The sequence below is a fragment of the Oncorhynchus mykiss genome, chromosome 14, assembly GCF_013265735.2.
Source record: "Oncorhynchus mykiss isolate Arlee chromosome 14, USDA_OmykA_1.1, whole genome shotgun sequence".
NCBI classification, from domain to species: Eukaryota; Metazoa; Chordata; class Actinopteri; order Salmoniformes; family Salmonidae; genus Oncorhynchus; species Oncorhynchus mykiss.
This window is the reverse complement of record NC_048578.1, coordinates 17,761,793-17,786,306: the sequence shown is the minus strand read 5'-3', so window position 1 is coordinate 17,786,306 and position 24,514 is coordinate 17,761,793. Positions and strand designations below refer to the sequence as shown.

At 40.9% G+C, this 24,514-nt stretch overlaps 2 protein-coding genes across 2 annotated transcripts in view; one reads left to right on the top strand and one right to left on the bottom strand.

Annotated features, from left to right (window-relative positions):
- The window catches only part of glrbb (glycine receptor, beta b), a 55,785-nt gene extending 40,889 nt beyond the window's left edge, over window positions 1–14,896 (bottom strand). The window contains exon 1 of the mRNA XM_036943055.1: window positions 14,828–14,896. The gene's annotated coding sequence lies outside the window, so the exon portion shown is untranslated. The remainder of the gene's footprint in view (window positions 1–14,827) is intronic.
- Window positions 8,710–24,514, top strand: part of LOC110488931 (platelet-derived growth factor C) — a 73,526-nt gene continuing 57,721 nt past the window's right edge. The window contains exon 1 of the mRNA XM_021561406.2: window positions 8,710–9,679. Coding sequence (XP_021417081.1) covers window positions 9,508–9,679 — 172 coding nt within the window. The 5' untranslated portion in view covers window positions 8,710–9,507. The remainder of the gene's footprint in view (window positions 9,680–24,514) is intronic.

The window sequence follows — 24,514 nt, the reverse complement described above, 5'->3', positions numbered from 1 at the left end:
TTCTTTGTAGCTTCAAATGGTAACGGCTCAGCGGAGCACTCAATAGCAAGGCTGGTAAAAAAAAAAAGTAACGTACAAATGAAGTCAGCAAAACAGCCTCAACCTCTCCTCAAGGTACGATAATGATGTACTATGATCCATTCATACAGTTTTCACTGTAATTCACCTATAACAAAATAATATCTTACATTCACCGTGACGAATACATAAGGAATGGGGCATTTATTTGACAGTGTGTCCCAAAAAGGCAAATGGACCGTAATGGGATTTTGCTCTGCTTAGAGGCTGTGGATTTTCACTTGTATACAATTACATCCAGCCTACTGCAGAGCCTTCTGGCGTGCATGTCTTTGTATGCTTGCAGTGACCCAAAGGTCCGTCTTGTTTCTAATTTCCTCTGTTTATTGCATGTTTCGTATCAGTCTCTGTGTTTCAGGAGACCACCATGGAAGCAGCAATCACATGTGGACAGGGAGACAAAATACCAAGCTTTCACAGACAAAACCTCCAGGGGTGAAAGAGTATGTGCCTGTGTGTGAGAGAGAGGGAGAGAAAGAGGGTGTATGTGTGTGCATGCTTAAGTGTATGTGTATGTGTATGTGTTCAACTATTCTTGTGGAGACCAGAAATCCCCAAAAGAATAGTAAACAAACACAAATTTGAGGGTAAGAGTACGAGGGTAGGGTAAGAGTATGATTAGGGGTTAGAGAAAATAGGATTTAGAATGGGACTAAATTGTATGTCCCCACAAGGTTAGCTTTACAAAGGGAAAGGGCGATACCTAGTCAGTTGTCCAACAGAATGTACTCAACTGAAATGTACCTTCCGCATTTAACCCAACCCCTCTGAATGAGAGAGGTTGCCTTCATCGACATCCACGTCTTCGACGCCCGGGGAACAGTGGGTTAACTGCCTTGCTCAGGGGCAGAGTGCGTGTGTGTGTGTGTGTGTGTGTGCACTAGAGAGAGAGAGAGAGAGAGAGAGAGAGAGAGAGAGAGAGAGAGATTCCACAATGTGAAGTGCTGACATCTGCTGCAGGCTTTTGCATGGGTGGAATGTGATACTCTTCTTTACACAAAGGGACTTGGCCCTTACAGAAGGCACAAGAGGACCTCTATATGCCACACTCCATGGAGGCAACACACCAACCCGTGTATCACAGCCATGCAATCTCTTATCTGCCGTTAACTTTGATTAAAAACATTAAAACCTCTCATACTTTTCAGGTGGTGATATCTTTAGGCTTTCCCTCTCTCTGAGGCTGCAATGTCTCACCAATGTGAGACAGGGGTAAGTTGCTCTGCCATTGCATCATGTGTCATGGTGAATAGGTTCAATGTGTCTGCAACTCCCTTTGATTGCTTTGTCTGCTGGTATACTTATACAGGGACACACACACACACACATATGAGGATTCCACTGACAATGAGATGAGAGTAACCACATGAAACACATATGATGAGGTACAGCATTGTGCTGGAGAATGGAAATTGGGAACAGAAGGGGGAAATGGTAACAGCGGTGTCTACAGCTTTGAAATGACACATTTTGAGTTCTTAAACATTTCCCCAAACAGGCATTAGGCATTATTCTAACTTCCCCATGATGAAAAGTTCTGGGCAATGATGGTGAGACTAAGGAATGAGTATTCACATTGTTGAAATGGGAAAGTTATGTGTAGCCTACAGTGCCAATATCACAATTATATTAACCCTTAATGGCATGATATCACAAGAAATATGTTTAACAGCAATGGGTAGGAAAAAACAAAGAGGGAAAAAGAGGACTAGCTGATCGAAATTATATTTTATACATTACATTGTGACCTATTGCATTAACATTGCTTGACTCAAATGTGCCATCCATTATCGCTCTATTGATGCAAAATCTAGCTGATATCATTTATGATGTGATTATAATGAAGATTAATTATCCAATTTATAGTAGATACAGTAGTTCAATTCAGGCACAATGCATTACGCATCATGGACACACATGGTTTGTTACTGTAGGCTACTTTATCAGAAACATAAATGGCAAAACAGACAGTAAAAAAAACAGGTTTTAAAGTGTCTGTCCGATATCTAAGAGATAGAAGAAAACTCAGGAAAAAAAGAAAACATATTTTAGACCCATGTTTGGTCATGTTATTCATGGCACATTTGAACTCAATGCCCTTTTTGCAATTTTTACAGCCGGTACTTGGCAATGCTCCCTCTGAACTGGGCACAGCTCCGCCTGGGACTGCAGCACAGAAATATCAGGCGACAGAGAGAAGCACGATTGAACTTCCCTCAACTTCCTAGAGCAGTGGTCACCAACTGGTAGGTCGCGATTGACTGGTCAATCTCCAAGGCATTCCTAGTCGATTGACAAACATTTATGTAAAAAAAAAACAATGAAGTCTTGTGTTCCTATTTTTTTTATTTGTCTAGGGCAGGTGCACCCGATTCAGCTGCCCTGCACGCCAGGTAGGCAAACTGCTGCCATTTTGAACCATTGCATGTGTCTGAAGGCACACACTCTGCCTTCCCGGGAGCCCAGAGAGCAAATATAGTGCACTGTAGGCCTACCGCTGGCCAATCGGATGGCTCAGATAACCGTGTCTGCAGTTAGGTAGCAGGCATAAAAGAAAGCTACAGCTAAGCTGATACTGTGAGATTTCAAAACATTTAAAACCATGACTAGAGAGAGACGGTCAAATAATACAGCAAAGAGATGCTGTTTTTATGAATTCATTCATGTTTAAGTTATTCAGCACTGTCAACACTTTGTGTTCAACACTTTTATAAGCCATAAAATGTGCATTCTTCCTATTTCCACTCAGCGCTACAACAAGCACTGCAACAGTAATAAATTAGTTGGAAAGTGTATCTATAGGCTTGCGTTTTTTATCGAGGAATATTTTACTTTCTCTGTTCCTAGGAGTAACAACATGAATTTGAGCATGAGGCAGAAATAATGCGGTGCGACTTGAGTTTCGCTATCAGCTGGAATACGCTGCTAGTGGCCGGGGCATTTAATGCAGGAAAACTTAAATCCGTTCCACCTCATTTCAGCACGACCAGCATGTCACATGCAACCAGAGGAAAAAAAACTCTAGACCACCTATTCTCCACACACAGAGATAAATAGAAAGCTCTCCCTCGCCCTCCATATGGCAAATCTGACCATAATTCTATCCTCCTGATTTCTGCTTACAAGCAAAAACTAAAGCAGGAAGTACCAGTGACTCGCTCAATACGGAAGTGGTTAGATGACGCTACAGGACTGTTTTGTTAGCACAGACTGGAATATGTTCCGGGATTCATCCAATGGCATTGAGGAGTATACCACCTCAGTCATCGGTTACATCAATAAGTGCATCGAAGACGTCGTTCCCACAGTGACCATACGTACATATCCCAACCAGAAGCCATCGATTACAAATAACATCTGCATCGAGCAAAAGGCTAGAGCTGCCTCTATCAAGGAGCAGGACACTAATCCGGATGCTTATAACAAATCCCGCTATGCCCTCAGATGAACCATCAAACAAGCAAAGCGTCAATACAGGATTAAGATTTAATACTACTGCACTGGCTCTGACGTTCATCGGATATGGCAGGGCTTGAAAACTATTACGGACTACAAAGGGAAACCCAGACATGAACTGCCCAGTGACGCGAGCCTACCAGATGAACTAAATGCCTTTTATGCTCGCTTCAATGCAAGCAACACTGAAGCATGCACGAGAGCACCAGCTATTCTAGACGACTGTGTGATAACGCTCTCGTTAGCCAATGTGAGCAAGACCTTTGAACAGGTCAACATTCACAAAGCCGCGGAGCCAGACGGATTACCAGGACGTGTACTCAAAGCATGCGTGGAGCAACTGGCAAGTGTCTTCACTGACATTTTCAACCTCTCCCTGATCGAGTCTGTAATACCTACATGTTTAAAGCGGACCACCATAGTCCCTGTGCCCAAGGGAAGCAAACGTAACCTGCCTAAATGATTACCACCCCATAGCACTCAACGTCGGTAGCCATGGAAGTGCTTTGAAAGGCTAGTCATGGCTCACATCAACAGCATCCTTCCGTATTCCCTTCACCCACTCCAATTCGCATACCACCCAAACAGATCCACAGAATCTCAATTGCACTCCACACTGCCCTTTCCCACCTGGAAAAAAGGAACACCTATGTGAGAATGCTGTTCATTGACTACAGCTCACTATTCAACACCATAGTGCCCACAAAACTCATCACTAAGCTAAGGACCCCGGGACTAACAGTTCCCTTTGCAACTGATCCTGGACTTCCTGACGGGCTGCCACCAGGTGGTAAGGGTAGGAAACAACACTACTGCCACAGTGATCTTCAACACTGGGGCCCCTCAGGGTGTGTACTTAGTCAGGAGCTGATTGTGGACTACAGGAAAAGGTTGGTCGAACAGGTCCCCATGAACATCAACGGGCTGTAGTGGAGTGGGTCGAGAGTTTCAAGTTCCTTGGTGTACATATCACTAAAGAACTATCATGGTCCAAACACACCGAGACAGTAATGAAGAGGGCATGACAACACCTTTCCCCCCTCAGGTGACTGAAAAGATTTGGCATGGGTCCCCAGATCCTCAAAAAGTTCTACAGATGCACCATCGAGAACATCCTCACCGGATGCATCACAGCCTGGTATGGAAACTGCTCGGCATCTGACCGCGCTACAGAGGGTAGTGCGTACGGCCCAGTACATCACCGGGGCCAAGCTTCCTGCCATCCAGGACCTATATACTAGGCTTTGTCAGAGGAAAGCCCAAAAAAATGTCAGAGACTCCAGTCACAAGTCATAGACTATTACCGCACAGGGTACGCTGCTACCACACGGCAAGCGGTACCGGAGCTCCAAGTCTAGGACCAAAAGGCTCCTTAACAGCTTCTACCCCCAAGCCATAAGACTGCTGAACAATTAATCAAATAGCCACCGGACTATTTGCATTGACACCACCCTCCCTCCATTTGTTTTGTACACTGCTGCTACTCACTGTTTATTATCTATGCATAGTCACTTCACCCCTACCTACATGTACAAATTACCTTGACTAACCTGTACCTCCGCACATTGACTCAGTACCCGTACCCCGATGTATATAGCCTTGTTATTGTTATTTTATTGTGTTACTTTTTATTATTTTTTTTACTTCAGTTTATTTGGTAAATATTCTCTTAACTCTTTCTTGAACTGCACTGTTGGGCTTGTGAGTAAGCATGTCACCATAAGGTCTACACTTGTTGTATTCGGCGCATCTGACAAATACAGTTTTATTTGATTTTAAACAATCAGAGCTGCAGTAGGCATATATGCAAATAGACCATTGCCATATATGGGTCTGTGCCATTTACTTTGAACTGGACTGTGTTTACAGCATTAGCGGGCACTTGTTTTGAGATCAAAGCGAGAGCTTCGTGTAGCAATGTGTGCACATTTTGTTCATATCCTTTGCTAGTTAGTGAGTTAATAGCCCGGTAATAGATCATTTGTAGTCAGCAATAGAGGAGTGATTGCTTCCTACAAGTGTACAAAATATACCAGTTTCTAGACAAGCGAGTCAGGTAAAAAGCGTTTTTTTGTTGTTGTCTTAAAGTGGCCGTGTTTTATTTTGAGAAAGGCTTCAATAAGGGTAGCAAGATTAGTCTGATTCTCTGTAATAATGGTATGGGAATAATATTGCAGTTTATTTTGTGAAGTGGTTTATTGCATCAAACAACACAACAACATGTTCAGTCACCTTGTCTGAAGGACAAGTGGATAAACAGGTTAATGGCAAGCTCTACATGTTTAAAAAAAAAAAAATCTAAAGTCTCATGGAATGTAGGCCAACATTGAACACCACACATTGGATGCAACTGTAGGCTGAATGACAAAAAGAGCTATTTCCATGTTAAGATTTTATGGGATGCATTTTCTTTTCTTTTTTTCTTCATTATGATCAAATAGCCACAGTAGACTACACGGCTACTGTTAAAACTCTAACTTAAAAGGGGTGCAGCCTCAGTGTTCACAGTAAACGCAAGCTGGAAGTTGCACAATGTTCAAGTTTGCACTCAGCAGAGACAATGTATAGGCAACATTGGTACTGGGTTACCTTCAGAAGACTCCCCTGAAGCTTGTGTACTTCGTAGAGTAGAACAACCGACACCTTCATGTTTGTGAGAATCTCCCCTTTTGATATCATGACATATTAGTGTGTAGCTCACATGGTTCTAGTTTTACAGATGATTTTGTGCTGATTTTCTTATCCGGATCCTCTCATGTGTAGAAAAAGGCCACTTTCACAAACCCCGGAATATCAGCAGAAAGATGGGATTGAGCTTCAGCCAAATCTCAAGCATAAATTCACCGGGGCATGGATTCATAAATAGACTCTAGAGCATGTTAGTCCTATGGTTATTTTGCATACAACCTTCACACAACTTTCTGGAAATTGTGCAGGATAGTTGCTTGGATTTGGAACCTTCTCAGCACATTTAAGCAACTTAACAAAATAACATACTTTAACAGAACCTTTCCTTAAAGTTCAATCATGGTTACATTTAATTTCAATTTTGGTAATGTTCTAGGAACGTTCTCCAACTGGTTTGACATTTGGAATGTTCTCAAATAGTTCAGAGAACGTTAAGAAACAATGTTGTTCTGTGGGAATTTCAATACTTCAGCATAACGTTTCTTACAGGTTTCCTAATGGTCCTATTTAAAGACATGTTCTCAAATAGTTCAGAGAACGTTAAGAAACAATGTTGTTCTGTGGGAATTTCAATACTTCAGCATAACGTTTCTTACAGGTTTCCTCATGGTCCTATTTAAAGACATGTTCTCAAATTGCTCAGAGAACATTAAGAAAACTTTCCATAGAAATCACAAAAAAACTTCAGTAACGTTCAGAGAATGTTCTAAAAATGTTATTTAAGCAATAAGCAAGAGGGGGTGTAGTATATGGCCAATATACCACGGCTAAGGGCTGTTCTTAGTCAAGACACAACATGGAGTGCCTGGTTACAGCCCTTAGTTGTATCTAGCTTCAGTTTGAAGTGATTGTGTTAGCTATACTGTTGGCTAGCTCCTCTAAACAACACAGTGTCCTGACAGGTGAGCATATTTTTTATGCCAGGCGAAATTGCACTTCATTAGCTCATTGTTATGGATGTATCCAAATAAATGTCTCTAGAAAACAGCTTAAACAAATGCTAACTACTACAACTACTTTGCAGTTATTCTGGCTGCACTTTTTGACGTGACTGTACATTTGCCGTAGTTGGCTAGCTAGCAAGCAAGGGATAAGAACGTTGCCAGCCAGTATAGCAATGGAACTTTTAGAACGAGCGATACAGAACAAAAAGACTGAACGAATGGGTCGCGTCTCTAGCAACCGAACCGATAGAATGAACGACCAGCCTGCTTGGGTAGAAACCCTAGATTAAGGTCGGGACTATATCTTGTGGAAGGATAACATTTATAATAACATTTATAATGAAAACATGTCAATCATTATTTGAATATGCCCTCAAAGCCGGTGTTTGGAGGATATATTGGCGACCTCGTCTCGGGCCTAACAATACCCGTGCCAATATATCCTTCAAACACCGGCTTCTCTGACATTATCACTTAAACATATACTGTACATTCCTTTCTCAGCATCAACAGAACTCTCTCTATCCTCTATCTTGTTAAGTGTGTTAAGGTGTGATGGCTGAGCCCAGTAATTGGCCACACCTGATCTTGTTTCCTTTGAAATGGGGTCTGTTTAATAGACTAAAATGAACAGCTTTGTATGCATTAAAAAAACATGGCACGCTAGCGCCATCCTGGTGGGGCACTGGAATAATTCCATGGATAGAGAACAGAAGGTTATAGGCACCCCAATGCTGGAACCAGCTTCCCTGTGAAGCTAGGACAGCAGAATCCCTGCCCATCTTCCCGAAAACATCTGAAACCCTGCCTGTTCGAAGTATCTTAAATTTTCCCACAGCACCCCCCTTTTGTGAACTTCCTGTGAACTATCACTCACACTTTACTTTTTTCCCCCTTACTAGGTCTGACTTGATAGCTACTTTATTACAGAACATTGTACTTACTTTGACTGTGATTTGTGGTTGTCCCACCTAGCTATCTTAAAATGAATGCAGTAACTGTAAATTGCTCTGGATAAAAGTGTCTGCTAAATGACAAATACAGAACAGAAGATTATAGGTTAAAATCTCACTCATGCCGTGTCACAATAAAAAATAAATGTGTTTGCAGGATTAATGCCTGGGAATTAATTTCCATGTGCCCTGTCTGTGCATGGAGTTTGCATGGAGTTTGAAGGTTAACCCAAAATAAGCTAGCAGTGTTATTAAAAGTCTTATTGAAACATTCAATGCAAGATTTAAGGGAGTTATTCCAAAAACTCCAAATTGCCCAAAAAATTCCGCCCTACAGAGCATCAATAAAACCTCCCAGGAAAACGTTCAGGTAACGTTAACTATAGTAAAACATTCTGAGAACCTCACTGCAATTTAAACATTTATTTCCCAGAACAGGTCGAAATGTTCACTTCCTTTCTCAGAATGTTTACAAAACATTATGTTTTACCCGTTTTATGGCTTTGTTCCCAGAACCAACTGGAAACCAAAAACTTATGTTCCCACAACTTCCAAGGAACCAAATGTGCTGGCTGGACAAACACCAGGAGAGCTGGACATACACCAGGAGAGCTGGACATATACACCAGGAGAGCTGCAGCAACTGAACAGTTAACTTGCCTGGTAGTTTTCTTCACTAGAAAGTTTTACTTTTTGTATAGCACCTGTTGTGTCGTCAGCTCAGTTGGCAGTCTGCTTTTCCAAAAATCCAGACCTTGTCGTCTCACTTTTAGCGACAGTTTAGCTCCAGTCTCCAGCATAGTTTAGTTCCAGTCAACAGCCACCGAGCCAAGACCTCACCAAACAACTGGAGTTATGTGTGCTCTGCAATATCATCCACTGTACAAACTGTATCGAATTGCACTGCACTCTTGTGGTATCTGCGGTTAATGTGAAGTTTATTGTAATGCCTGCAAATCTGTGGATTGGACTTGCAGACGGCGGAGACTTTGGAAACTAATGAATGTCGCGCGCAGGCAACAGTATCGCACTTCTCATTGGACAAAAAGATTTAAGCATTTACGATTTATTTCACTCAATATATAAGTAATTTGGTGCCTTTGATGGAACTTTAAAGTGGATATGTAATTTAGTTCAAGCGCAGCAGTGACTTTCTAACTTCCAAGACAATTTTCCATATACCCCACAGGTGCGCACTTGTATCGGAACCAGTTTGTCGTGCCGTTGATTTCAAAGTTATCCTTTAGTGGATATTACGGGATTTTTTTTGACGTTTCATTTTTTTTCAAAGGACTGTATTTGAATGAGATTATGTCGATTTTACTCTGCGTTTATCCGCTACAAATTTGTCCAAAACAGCATTGTTGTCATCCAAACAACGTTTTTGCATGGTGATACTAAACGTCTCGTCAACAGTGTTTTGTAATCGCTGTCCGCCACTAATCCAAATGATCCTTCCATTATTAATCCTGTTTGTATCGCTTCTCCAACAACATGGCTCAGAAGCTGAATCAAGTCATGTCAGCAAATTCCAACAACCAAGTTTAAAGGAACAAAACGGTAAGTTGCGTGTTTTGAATGTGTGTTTAGCTGTCAGTTTTAACATGGGTTGAGTTGGAAATAAAGGACTTTAACAATAAACTTCCAGAACTCAAACCTACTCCTCTTACAAAGCACATCTTGCTTGAGTTTAAACAGCAATGAATGAATACGTTTTATTCAGTTCAAACAGCATTATCCAGGATAGGAAGTGGATATTATTACCTTTACCTTTCAAGTGTGCCGGTGTGTGTTTAAGGGGGAAACCCCTCTGAAATGTAATGTCCCCTGAGAGAGGTTTTCTCGATGATTGTAAAAGGCTCCATTCATTCAATGGTAGTCATTCCAGGTGATGTAATTTACTTATCCTCTGAACCCCACTGATTTAGACTGTCAAATTGTTTTTTCTTTTATTGTTATTTCCCCTTTTAAAGTCAAATAAATATGGCGGTAAGACATACATACATTATTACATACATTATTACATACATTAAGAGACTGTCCAATTAATCATCTCTGCAAATAATTTATTCTTTCCAGCATGTGGAACTTGGAATCAAGCTATTGTTGTGATGAGGTGTGTGTGTGTGCATGGATGTGCACACCTGTGCATAAATTCATAACTAGCCTATGCTTTTGCATCCAGGTAATTTTGCAGTTAATTTAACATTATTTGATGAAGCATACACTAGGCGGCTTATAGCAATGTACTCTTTCCATTCGTTTATTATATGTAAACTGTTTGCAGATTTTTTTTACACTAATACTGATTCACTATCTCAAACTTTGTTTATTCAATACTTACCAGCGTCATTACCATATAATTACAGTGTCATTAACAACCAAAATGGTTTCTAATGCACAGCCCCCTCATGTTGTGGAAGGTCATATGTCACCCTATGTCTTACTTAAAACATTAAGCATTCTTCTTAAGAGTAGGATCAATTTATTGGTCAATTGCACATAAGGTCCAATCGAAATGTGACTTTCGCTTTTAACCCAACCCCTCAGAAAGGCACATATACATACACATACGTATACATGTTTTGGACTGGTGCAGGGGGCTGCCACACTGGGCACCCGGGGACCTGTTGTTGTGGGTTTTAAGTGCCTTGCTCAAGGGCACAACGACAGGCAATGGCATCTAGGATTTGATACCAGCAACCCTCTGATTGCTAGCTCACTTCCCACCCCATTTTTCCCGTTAGACCCAGGATTCGAACTGCCAGCCATCCGCTAGGTTACCCTTCACCTCAAACACCTAATTTGCATATCTCACATTCCTGCATGCAGCTCCTCCATTGGCAAACAGTGGCCACACGTTGAATGAGAATAAAGTCCCTTGCTAACGTTAACCTTTGGCTCTGACGTGTGAGTGTTTCACCAGCGCTCCAGTGTGGTTGATTGCTGATGCTCGGCGACAATTTGATACTGAAAGCTAGCCCTATCTGGCATGTTTAGTGGTGGTTACTGGGAGAGTGACAGTCCTGGGAGAGTTGCAGTCACTCTACTATCAGTCCCAGCATGGTTGCTAGTGTGGCCCTCTACTATCAGTCTCAGCATGGTTGCAAGTGTGGTCCCTCTACTATCAGTCTCAGCATGGTTGCTAGTGTGGTCCCTCTACTATCAGTCTCAGCATGGTTGCTAGTGCAGTCCCTATACTATCAGTCTCAGCATGGTTGCTAGTGCAGTCCCTGTACTACAGTAACTTTCTCCAAGGGAACTGTTGTTGTTGACCGTTGTTATGCAACCTGATACATAGGCTTTAATCTTTATTACAGAAGATGGAGTCCTAATCGCTAGGTGTGTCAGGCAGTAACGATCGGCCATGTCATTGTCATTCTGTTCCACTTGGCTCACATCTCCAGTGAGTGAGGCTCAGCCATTAATTAAACCACTTCACCTTGTATTGTAACTTATTAAACTTTGGGTTTCAGGTTGGATTGTTTCTTGATGAATTAACATTTTGTTAATATGCTTAAATGTTTACAGTGACTTTTCCACGCTCTTGCGCTTGATAAGTGAATGTTGGCATTGCATTTTCAGCCAAATGAAACTGCCTCAAAATCAAACTTCTGAAACTATTTTTCAAGAACCCAGCTGCACATTTTAGTACGAGATGCAGATTACCTAGGGATAATCTAGTGTAGCCTCTTTCAGCACCAGTCCAGGAAGCCGAGGAACATGCAAGACATGCCAATGATCACAGGGGCTGCTGTTCTGAAACAGACAGATTAGGGGATTACGGGGGGTTAATAGGACTCACAGGCCAATGGAAATGTGTAGCTTTTCACGTATGCATGGTTGTCTGGGGTAGAGGTCGACCGATTATGATTTTTCAACGCCGATACTGATACCTATTATTGGAGGACCAAAAAAAGCTGATACCAATTAATCGGCTGATTTTTACATGTATATATTTGTAATAATGACAATTACAACAATACTGAATGAACAATGAACACTTTTATTTTAACTTAATATAATACATCAATAAAATCAATTTAGTCTCAAATAAATAATGAAACATGTTCAATTTGGTTTAATTGATGCAAAAACAAAGTGTTGGAGAAGAAAATAAAAGTGCAATAAGTGCCATGTAAAAAAGCTAACGTTTAAGTTCCTTGCTCAAAACATGCGAACATATGAAAGCTGGTGGTTCCTTTTAACATGTCTTCAATATTTCCAGGTAAGAAGTTATAGGTTGTAGTTATTATAGGATTATTTCTCTCTATACCATTTGTATTTCATATAGCTTTGAGTGTTGGATGTTCTAATAGGTACTTTAGTATTGCCAGCCTAATCTTGGGAGTTGAAAGGCTTGAAGTCATAAACAGCGCAATGCTTGAAGCATTGCGTAGAGCTGCTGGCAAACGCAGGAAAGTGCTGTTTGAATGAATGCTTACGAGCCTGCTGCTGCCTACCACCGCTCAGTCAGACTGCTCTACCAAATCATAGTCTTAATTATAATATAATAACACACAAAAATACGAGCCATAGGTCATTGATATGGTCAAATCTGGAAACCATCATTTCAAAAACAAAATATTTATTATTTCAGTGAAATACGGAACCGTTACGTATTTTATCTAACAGGTGGCATCCATAAGTCTAAATATTGCTGTTACATTGCACAACCTTCAATGTTATGTCATAATTATGTAAAATTCTGGCAAATTAGTTTGCAAAGAGCCAGGTGGCCCAAACTGTTGCATATACCCTGACTCTGCGTGCAATGAACGCAAGAGTAGTGACACAATTCCCCGAGATAATATTGCCTGCTAACATGAATTTCTTTGACCTAAATATGCAGGTTTAAAAAAATATACTTCTGTATTGATTTTAAGAAAGGCATTGATGTTTATGGTTAGGTACATTCGTGCAACGATTGGGCTTTTTTTTCCGCAAATGCGCTTTTGTTAAATCATCCCCCGTTTGGCGAAGTTGGCTGTCTTTGTTAGGAAGAAATGGTCTGCACTGTAACGTCCGTCGTTAAATGAAGACCAAGGTGCAGCGTGGTAGTTGTACATTTTCTTTAATTCTAAATGTTCGCCTCCCAGTGGTTAAGGGCCACCAGAGACTCTGGGTTCGCGCCCAGGCTCTGTCGTAACCGGCCGTGACAATTGTCCTAGCGTCGTCCGGGTTAGGGAGGGTTTGGCTGGTAGGGATATCCTTGTCTCGTCGCGCACCGTCGACTCCTGTGGCGGGCCGAGCGCAGTGAGCACTAACCAAGGTTGCCAGGTGCACAGTGTTTCCTCCGACACATTGGTGCGGCTGGCTTCCGGGTTGAATGCGCGCTGTGTTGAGTATTGGAGGACGCATGACTTTCGACCTTCGTCTCTCCCGAGCTCGTACGGGAGTTGTAGCGATGAGACAAGATAGTAGCTACTAACAATTGGATACCACGAAATTGGGGAGAAAAAGGGGGTAATTTTTTAAAATTATTTTTTATTATAAATGTTCCACCAAAAACAATAAACATCTCAACGAACGAAAAGCTAGGCGCAACACATGCAACACAAAAAGACAAGATCCCACAACAGAAGGTGGGAAAAAGGGCTGCCTAAGTATGATCCCCAATCAGAGACAATGATAGACAGCTGCCTCTGATTGGGAACCATACTCGGCCAACAAAGAAATTTAAACATAGATTTCCCACCCTAGTCACACCCTGACCTACCAAATAGAGAATTTAAAGGATCTCTACGGTCAGGGCGTGACATTCACACAGTTCCCAATGAGCTAGGCGGCCCAAACTGCTGCATATACCCTGACTCTGTTGCACAGAACGCAAGAGAACTTGAAATCGGCCCTAATTAATCGGTCATTCCGATTAATCGGTTGACCTCTAGTCTGGGGACACAGAAGTGCATTGTGCATTCAACAGGTCCCAATACAAACAAACAAACAGACGATAAGGAACCAACATGCATAATGGTATATAATGGTCACTTCAGACCATGAATAGGATTTGAGATGGTACATGGAGGTGGAACTTTCGTGTCATGCGTTGACGTCAATGGATAGTTGATTCAAACTTGAAGTTATTCTTGCAAATCTCAAGTCACTCTCTGGCCCTTATCTATCTGGAGATTTGACAAACTTTTTAAAAAAACTTAATGTACTGTGTAGTTCCTTACAGGGACAGGCACAATTTCCTCAAATCAAACCCATAGCCTTGTGCGTGGTGTGGGATTTGTTGAAGTCAGCATATTGCATGTTTTGCTCTGTTTAGGAAGTAACACCTCTCCCTATCAGGCAATGATTACCCAATGTGTGCTGACTAGGGTGGTTTATATAGCTGTTAGCCCAGTCTGTTGACAGCTACCAGTTTGTCAGCTGGGATTCACGGTACCAGTCTGTTGTTGTGTTAAGTGGATCCCATAGTGGTTAAGTTCATATTTGATTTGAAATTACGGGATAGCTGTAAACTGGTGAAACAACACCAAAAGGATTTGGAATATCAAGTTATTCTTTAAAATGGTACAAATGCTTCTCTAAATAAGTTTCTCAGGGTGAACTAATGTACTGTAGCAATGTACAGTTAGTTACTCGCACTGAGGTAGTCGGCCTACACCAACAACAAAAAAATGCCTAAAAGTAAAATGGGTAATTTTTTACCCACTTGTAAGGACATTGCAACAAAAATAGACCAGAAAATATACTGACCACACAAGAGCCTTTCCTCACTGAGACCCCAAACACAGTCAGTCTGTCCACAAGCAGTCCATGTAGACTTGTTCCCCTCTCACCACCCCAGAGTCTCAAGTGAGGACTAACAGTAGATAACAGTGTCTATGTTTTTGCTGTCAGCACAACTTGAACGTCGGAGAACTGTATTTGGCAGGCGAGCATGCCACCGCCTGCCTGCTGTTTGTCATTTTGGGCAGCGAGTGTACATTCTCCCCAAGCAGGAGGGAGTTTCTCAAGGGAACTGGGTCACAGGTTTTTAAGCTCTGCATTGGCAGAGAAAAGCCTCTCCAGGCAGGCGGTGGCTTCTCTCTCACTTGCAGTATCAACATTACCCCCAGGTACTTTGTAAGGCCCGATTGTTTTCAGCAGAATCAATGTCCTTTTCAGGTCAGCATCCTGAGTGTCTTTTTTTCAGGGACACAAACAAATAATCTTGACATTCTCATTGATATGTCCCTGTGGGGAGGGTCACCCATCCAGCCACAGTTCTGTAACAGTGCATTCCTTTTCTTTTTGTATCACAATACATTCCCTTCTTGTCCTTTTAAAGAGTATGTGGGGAATAGTCTTCCTATACTATGTGGATAGGGAACATCTGTGTCCTCAACTTAATCTACCAGTCAAGGCCTTACAGACCCAAACTATAGCCAGCATGCTGAGTGTCAATGCCAGTTATGGATTCATGCAAATTATGAATAGCAGTGTCATGTTCGTAAAACAGTTTTAGATCTTCAATTTGGTTTTGTAACTTTTTGCATGTTTACACCTGTGACTTAATTACTCTCGACACACAAAGCCAACCAATCCTAGACCAGGAAAATGGACATGAAAACCTATTGCTCCATTGTAAGAGACTTTCCTTATTTCCTGCAAAATGAAATGCCTCATTGAAACTTAAATTCAAGAGAGATTCTTAGATAGCAGTAGAATTTAATGAATGTTATCAGCTGCCTTTGAACAATTGCTACAGCACATCCAATATAGCAAGTGTTTCTTCATCTATTCCTTCTTTGAATTAGGCCTAGAGCTGAAAATCAATTCGGTTTGGAGCCGACCACTGACTCCAAGCACCACGTTTCCCAGAGGAGACAAAAATATCAAGAGCACATAAATTTGGTCATATAAACACGCCACTGTAAATAGCCCAACGCTAACATTGACATTTTTGAGAGAAAAGAAAGTCTGCCCGGTGCGGTCTAGACATGAAGGGTGGAGTTAGTCTGCCTCAAGTCAGGATAACCTGTCAGCGCAAATACCTGTCATCTACTGCTGGGCAGCATCTTTTCCTCAAGCCTCTTGTTTCTCAGCTGCACTTCTGCCAGTGGTTTATGTGCTCATTGCACACTTGAAATAATCAATTTGGCATTTTCAAAAACATTGACCTTACTCGGGTCATTGAGGTGAAATAGGCTACATGTAACTATTGTGTCATTACATGAAACATTGCATAGGCTGACATTTCCTTGGAAAATGTCTTGAGGAGAAAACATTTCTGAAATGACTACACGAGAGAATTAAATATGGCGTGTAAATATTACTGTTGGCATAATCAGTGCATTGTTGGGTAATTAAAGCATTTTTCTTGTGGTTGCTTCCTCTCAATGTAGCTTATATTGACATTTCCAAACTTATTACATTTGGGTTACCTGTAACTGTGTTTAAGGATTAGTACGCAGGTTGCCATTTATTGAGATGACTAATGTACAGGAGGCAGCTCTGCAGAGTGGTCACTAGCTGGTACAGCCACAAAGTCATAAAATCGGATTTTAACCCTAACTTTAAACCCTAACCTTAACCACACTGCTATTCCCAATGTCTAACCCTAAAAAGCTAATCTTAGTTTTCATTAACTTTTATGATATAGCCAATTTTGAGCTGGCCGATCTAGCCGAAATCGTGCAGTTCTGCCTCCAGGGCAAGACCCATGACAATAAACGTCAACCTGCGATTAGTACATCGCTGGAACAGCCCTGCACTAACATAGACTTAAGCCGTCTGTGGGGGATATTAGCTGTTTTGAAAGCAAACTGAATTCCATTGGACTTACAATTTTGGCAGAGGGTAGATGTGATGAGTTGACCTTGGTTACCATCTCTGGAGGGTATGTCTACATAGTCTGGCAGATGTCATCGACCCCTGTCAGAGAACTATTTGAAAGTGTCCTGTTCCATCTCCTCTTCACTGCGTGGGGCTCAGCCGTCACCTTGCGATTGATTGACAAGGAGCATGACCCCGGACAAGTACTGAAAAGTTGTGCAGCTGTGGCTTCTAATATACAGATGGATTTTTATTTTATTTAACCTTTATTTAACTAGGCAAGTCAGTTAAGAACAAATTCTTATTTACAATGACGGCCCTACTAAAGGAAAAAGGCCTCCTGTGGGTATGGGGGCTGGGATTAAAAATAAATCAAATCAAAATATAGGACAAAACACACATCACGACAAGAGAGACAACACAACACTACATAAAGAGAGACCTAAGACGACAACATAGCATGGCAGCAACACATGACAACATACAGCATGGTAGCCAACATTTGCTGTTGATTCTGTGGTTGCATGTTGCAGAGAAGGGAACAAAGTTGTATTGCTTTGGTTAGTGAGGGACTGGTCGGTGGTCGCTATGCTAAATGTTCACAGAACATGAATTACTCAGATGTGAGTAAACACGTTTTGATTTCCTGAAGAAATCTATGATTGTTTTACAAGCGTGACTTCAACATATGCCTCCAGCAGCCCACACACACCAAAAAATAACAATGCAGCCTGACAATTTTGCATGATTCAGGGTGGCAGGACTGAGATGAAAGACACTCACTGGTAGGAAATATGCTACTGACCCAGCAATTTGGTACCATTCCCTCTGTTCCACCCGCATGTTCTTCTCCATTGTAGCAATCTGAAGGTGCCACTATGTTTGAAATACAGCAAACAAAGTCTTCTCCTCACTGTTATTGGATATGCTGTACATCTTTTGAGGCATTTATTATCTCAACTGAGCTAATTTCTAATGTAATTCTGAGAGATAGTGATGCATGATCTGCTACGCATGAATTATGATATCAGAGCAAGATCAACTTCTCGCTGCAGGTTGAGATTTGGTTGAGGTTGAGAGTCTGAACATAGAAAATAAGTATTAGCCCGTTATTCCGTCCACTGTCTCTTATGGGGTCACGTATAGAGCTTATATACTGTTAAGAGTTTTACAGGAGCCCCTCATCAGTTGTTCTCACATGCCTGACCTCATATAGCTAGAGTGAGTGAGTGAGTGAGTGAGTGAGTGAGTGAGGGAGGGGGGAGCTTAATGCAGTTCAAAATTATGATTAATCATGCATAGTTCCACGCCATTTTCAATGACTTAGCTGTGGGTCCATGCATGGTTCCTTTGACACACATTGAAGTCTAGAGGTAGGTACAATGAGTGCACATAATATGGTTCATATTTTGTTTCTGTCTTGCTTGCGCTCAGTTCCACTTATTTAAGCTATACTATAATTGAAGTGGATCTATAGAAATCAAATCCTGACTGTTTCTGCCTTGGGTGTCATCTGAACTGAGTGAGAAAAATCGAGAAACCATTAACCTAAGACCAGAAATATGCCAGCCATAATACATTTATAGGAAAAGTAGAAAAGCACCTGTCCCAGTAATCACGGGTTCACCAGTGTCCTGAGTAGCTGGATTATATCGGCTTGCACATGGTGGGATTTGATATATGACAGTATGCCACTAGCATACGGAGTCCGTAACCCAATCACACATACTATTTGGAGAATGCATGGCTTTTTCCAAAGCACAAATAGGTTTTCAGTACACTACACATATGCTGCCCCTTGCAGTACCCACACTAGCTCCCCTGGGAGGAGTATCCATTTCCCAGAGCCCAAATGGAATGAAATGCACAGTGGGCTGTTAGTTAGCTCTTCGATAAGACTCACTGTAATGATTTGAGCAACTGTGTTCTGGAGATACGTGTGGTGCACGGTGCAGATGGCCTGTCAATGTTTTCGGGAATCTCCTTTTTTTTTGATGAAGGCGCATTGATTTAGCAGACTGATTGTAATGGAGCAAGGCTAGGTCTGTCTCATTGGCGGCCATGACTGTCTGACAATGCCGAATGACATTATCAGATATATATAAAAAAGCTTAATATTGTCTCAGGCTTTTCACTCCCAATCCTATTAACGCAAGGAGGGTGTAAATCATGAGCTGATACATTTGGAAACATTAGCAACGGGCTATCATCCCTTTGGCAACAGTCCGTGCTAGTGCTAACACGTGCATAGCTACTGATAATACAGTCAATGTGGGAAAAGGACAAACCGAAAACAAGGTAAAGATTGAGCTACAGCAGCGCCTGAAGGGAGGCCCGAATTTATCAACCAATCTTTATCTGAATCAATTGCAGTCTGACGACAGGTCCTCCGGTTATTAGTAAAGGTGTGGGACCCTTTTTAATTTTTTGCCCAACGGCAAGCCAAACATCTGCTCAGCTGTTTCTCTTAGATGACAGAATTAAAATAACCCAGGAGCCCTGCTGGCTATTGAGATGCCATTGACAAGCCCAATCTATCATGTGTCACCCCATTTGTCAAACTCCATCTTTCATTCTATTCAGCTTGACGGGACACAGTTTGTTCTACAATTTGTCTCCCTCCCACCTGTTGACAGGCCTTAGGTCATCGAGTTGGCTTGTATCTGGCACAGATTGGAGATCAGATGGTGTCAATGGATTTTTATAGGCCCAGTAATGAGACAGATTCTATGTACATAGTTATGGTAAATAATATACTGTGGTCCTGGGGTACCAACATAACAATCATAACCCTAATATACTGTACCACAATAATTTGTAAGAAGTGGGCCAAGTAATAACATTTAATCTAATATCACTTGAAACCATGTCAGTACAGTGACGTGAGTGTGAAGGTACTAGACACATGCGTGTTACCTTAGCAAGAGAAAGGTATCTTGTGTAATGTCATCGTGTGGAGCTGTGAAAATAATCATACAAGGCTCTGCTTGTTTTCTCAATATCTCACAGAGATAAAGTGTGACAGGAGGAGCTAAATTCAAACGCCTCAAGATATACTCTTTGACATTTTCAAGGTGTGACATTGTTATGATGGATGTTGTTTTGCAATCATTTCCTAAAATGCATTTGTAATCTACTTCTGTGATTTCTTAATCTCACTAAACTAACTTCCTCAAGATGATGAATGACTAATCAAGAGGAAACTTTCATCTTGAGTGCACTCATAGAGTTCAAGCAGCTAGAGGAACTGTAGGGCAGTCAGGGTGTGTCAGAAATGTACTGTAGATACAACACGTCAACACCTCACACCTGTGAAAGAAATCTTACCTTCCAGTGTATAAAAAAGGCAAACAAAAGGAGAAAGGTGGTATTAGCACAAGCCTGACATCATTAAAGACCTGACATCATTATTAAGGACCTGACATCATTAAAGACCTGACTGCACTGTTGGTTAAGGGCCTGTAAGTAAGCATGTTGTATTCGGCGCATGTGACAAATAAAGTTTGATTTGATTTGACATGGTTAAAGAACAAATTATGAGGAATAATAGTGGTTTTAAAAAAAGGAAAATAGTACTTCAGTCAATCGAAGTAATTACATAATATCTGCCCTTTAAACTTCCTTTAAATTATAGTGCCATATAGGTTTCTTAGTAGTCCTCTCCTTGAGGCTTCCTTTCCTTGTCTCTACTGCAATGATGGGGTGGCAGGTAGCCTGGTGGTTAGAGCGTTGGGCCAGTAACCGAAAGTTGACGAGGTAGAAATCTGTCGTTCTGCAGTTAACCCACTGTTCCCCGGTAGGCCGTCGTTGTAAATAAGAATTTTTTCTTAACTGACTTGCCTAGTTAAAGAGCTACAGCAGGCATCCTCCATATTATTTCACCAGTTTTTAGATTTGAACAGCTGAAGTCGATGACAGGAAGAGAGGCAGCAACATCAGAACTTTGAGACATGCCCTTTGTCCCCTTCACCCTGAAGCAATTGCTACTGTACCTTTTTTTTAAACCAGCCATCTGCATGTGTGGAGTCATTTAGAGGTCATAGTTGGGCTCCTCCCATCTCTAGACATAACTGCAGTTTCTTCTCATAAGAGTCACAATGCTTACCAAGATGGAAATTAGCATTTTTAAGACTGCATTTGAATTTATGTGTGCTTTAGAGCAAACCGTTTCTCAGACATCCATCTAGAAGGAAATTAGACAGTCATTTCTTCTGTAAGTGCATTCATATATGAATATTCATGAACTCTAAAGATAAAATCAAACATTTTAGTACATGCTTCTGCAATTATAATACCGCTTTTGTATTATCTTTCTCTAACATTTGTCTTATGCAATAGGTTATTTTTGGAGGAAAACAGACACACATGATTTAGCACCTGTTTTTTTAGCAGCCACAGTTAAATGAAAAAGGCTGTGGGCCCTTTGACGAATTGGGACAGTCAGAAACTTAATGACCTGTGGAGGCTGTTAAAAAGGGAACTGAACACTGAGTGTTTAGTGCTCGTCTGCCTATGTCATTTGCAGCGTTCAGTTTAAGGAAACTGAAATGTACAAAATCAATCAATCAAATGTAGTTAGAAAGCCCTTTTTACATCAGCCGATGTCACAAAGTGCTATACAGAAACCCACCCTAAAACCCCAAATGAGACATTTCACTTGGTTGCGCAACATCACCTAAATTAGGGATCATCAACTAGATTTCTTTGTTGAGCGGATGGTCGGGGGGCCGGAACATAATTACAAATATTTTGTAGACTGCAAATTGACCACAAGAAGACCAAACAGATCATGTTTGACTAAAACATAATCATTTCAAACCTTGCTTACATTTGTATACGATCATGTGTCTCTCTATTGTGTGGAAATACTTTAACAGATTTCTTAAATTAAAATCACTTGGAGATGATTAAGTGTTTTACAGTCTTTAATGTCCAACAATAAAAATTCTAAATATATACAGTACCAGTCAAAAGTTTGGACACACCTACTCATTCAAGGGTTTTTCTTAATCTTTTACATATTTTTCTACATTGTAGAATAATAGTGAATACATCAAACTATGAAATAACACATATCATGTAGTAAAAAAGTGTTAAGCAAATCAAAATATATTTAATATTTGAGATTATTCAAAGTAGCTTTGAATAATAGTAGCTTTGCACACTCTTGGCATTCTCTCAACCAGCTTCATGAGGTAGTGAACTGGAATGCATTTTAATTAACAGGTGTGCCTTGTTAAAAGTTAATTTGTGGAATGTATTTCCTTCTTAAAAAGTTTGAGCCAATCATTTGTGTTGTGACAAGGTAGGGGTGGTATACAGAAGATAACCTTATTTGGTAAAAGTCCATATAACTGCAAGAACAGATCAAATAGACAACAGTCCAAATAAATGCTTCACAGAGTTCTAGTAACAGACACATCTCAACATCAACTGTTCAGAGGATACTGTGTAAAACAGGCACTTATGGTCAAGTTGCTGCAAAGAAACCACTACTAAATGACACCGATAATAAGAAGAGACTTGCATGGGCCAAGAAACACGAGCAATGAACATTAGACTGGTGGAAATCTGTCCTTTGGTCTGATGAGTCCATATTTGAGATTTTTGGTTCCAACCGTCTTTGTCTTTGTAAGACGTAGAGTAGGTGAACGGATGATCTCGGCTTGTGTGGTTCACACCGTGAAGCATGGAGGAGGTGTGATGCTTCTATGATGGTGACACTGTCAGTAATTTATTTAGAATTCAAGGGACACTTAACCAGTGTGGCTACCAAAGCAATCTGCAGCAATACGCCATCGCATCTGGTTTGCGCTTAGTGGAACTATCATTTGTTTTTCAACAGGACAATGACCCAACACACCTCCAGGCTGTGTAAGTGCTATTTGACCAAGGAGGAGAGTGATGGAGTGCTGCTTCAGATGACCTGGCCTCCACAGTCACCCGACCTCAACCCAATTGAGATGATTTGGGATGAGTTGGATCCTAGAGTGAAGGAAAAGCAGCCAACAAGTGCTCAGAATATGTGGAAGCTCCTTCAAGACTGTTGGCAAAGCATTCCAGGTGAAGCTGTCTGAGAGAATGCCAAAATAGTAAAATAAAGAAGAAACCTGAAATGAGTCGGTGTGTCCAAACCTTTGACTGGTACTGTGTGTGTGTGGGTGTGTGTATATATACATTTGTGGAGAGGTTGAAAAACTAGTTTTAATGACTCCAACCTAAGTGTATGTAAACCTCCAACTTCAACTGTATGTATATATATATATATATACATATATATATATAGTTGAAGTTGGAGGTTTACATACACTTAGGTTGGAGTCATTAAAACTAGTTTTTCAACCTCTTCACAAATTTATTGTTAACAAACTATAGTTTTGGCAAGTCAGTTAGGACATCTACTTTGTGCATGACACAAGTAATTTTTCCAACAATTGCTTACAGACAGATTATTTCACTCATTGCATCACAATTCCAGTCGGTCAGATGTTTACATGCACGTTGACTGTGACTTTAAACAGCTTGGAAAAATTCATAAAATGTAATCAATTTAGAAGCTTCTGATAGGCTATTTGACACTATTTGAGTCAATTGGAGGTGTATCTCTGGATGTATATCAAGGCCTACCTTCAATTTCAGTGTCTCTTTGCTTGACACCATGGGAAAATTTAAAGAAATCAGACAAGACCTCCACAAATTTGGTTCATCCTTGGGAGCAATTTCCAAATGCCTGAAGGTACCACGTTCATCTGTCCAAACAATAATACTCAAGTATAAACACCATGGGACCATGACCTCAATCCTATAGAACATTTGTTGCCAGAACTGAAAAAGCGTGTGCGAGCAAGGAGGCCTACAAACCTGAGTCAGTTACACCAGCTCTGTCAGGAGGAATGGGCCAAAATTCACCCAACTTATTGTGGGAAGCTTGTGGAAGGCTACCTGAAACATTTCACCCAAGTTAAACAATTTAAAGTCAATGCTACCAAATACTAATTGATTGTATGTAAACTTCTGACCCACTGGGAATGTGATGAAAGATAGAACATCTGAAATAAATCATTGTCTCTACTATTATTCTGACATTTCACATTCTTAAAATAAAGTGATGATCCTAACTGACCTAAAACAGAGAATTTTCTCGCTAAGGTGTTTGTAAACTTCCGACTTCAACTGTATATACAGTGCCTTGCGAAAGTATTCGGCCCCCTTGAACTTTGCGACATTTTGTCACATTTCAAGCTTCAAACATAAAGATATAAAACTGTATTTTTTTGTGAAGAATCAACAACAAGAGGGACACAATCATGAAGTGGAACGACATTTATTGGATATTTCAAACTTTTTTAACAAATCAAAAACTGAAAAATTGGGCGTGCAAAATTATTCAGCCCCTTTACTTTCAGTGCAGCAAACTCTATCCAGAAGTTCAGTGAGGATCTCTGAATGATCCAATGTTGACCTAAATGACTAATTATGATAAATACAATCCACCTGTGTGTAATCAAGTCTCCGTATAAATGCACCTGCACTGTGATAGTCTCAGAGGTCCGTTAAAAGCGCAGAGAGCATCATGAAGAACAAGGAACACACCAGGCAGGTCCGAGATACTGTTGTGAAGAAGTT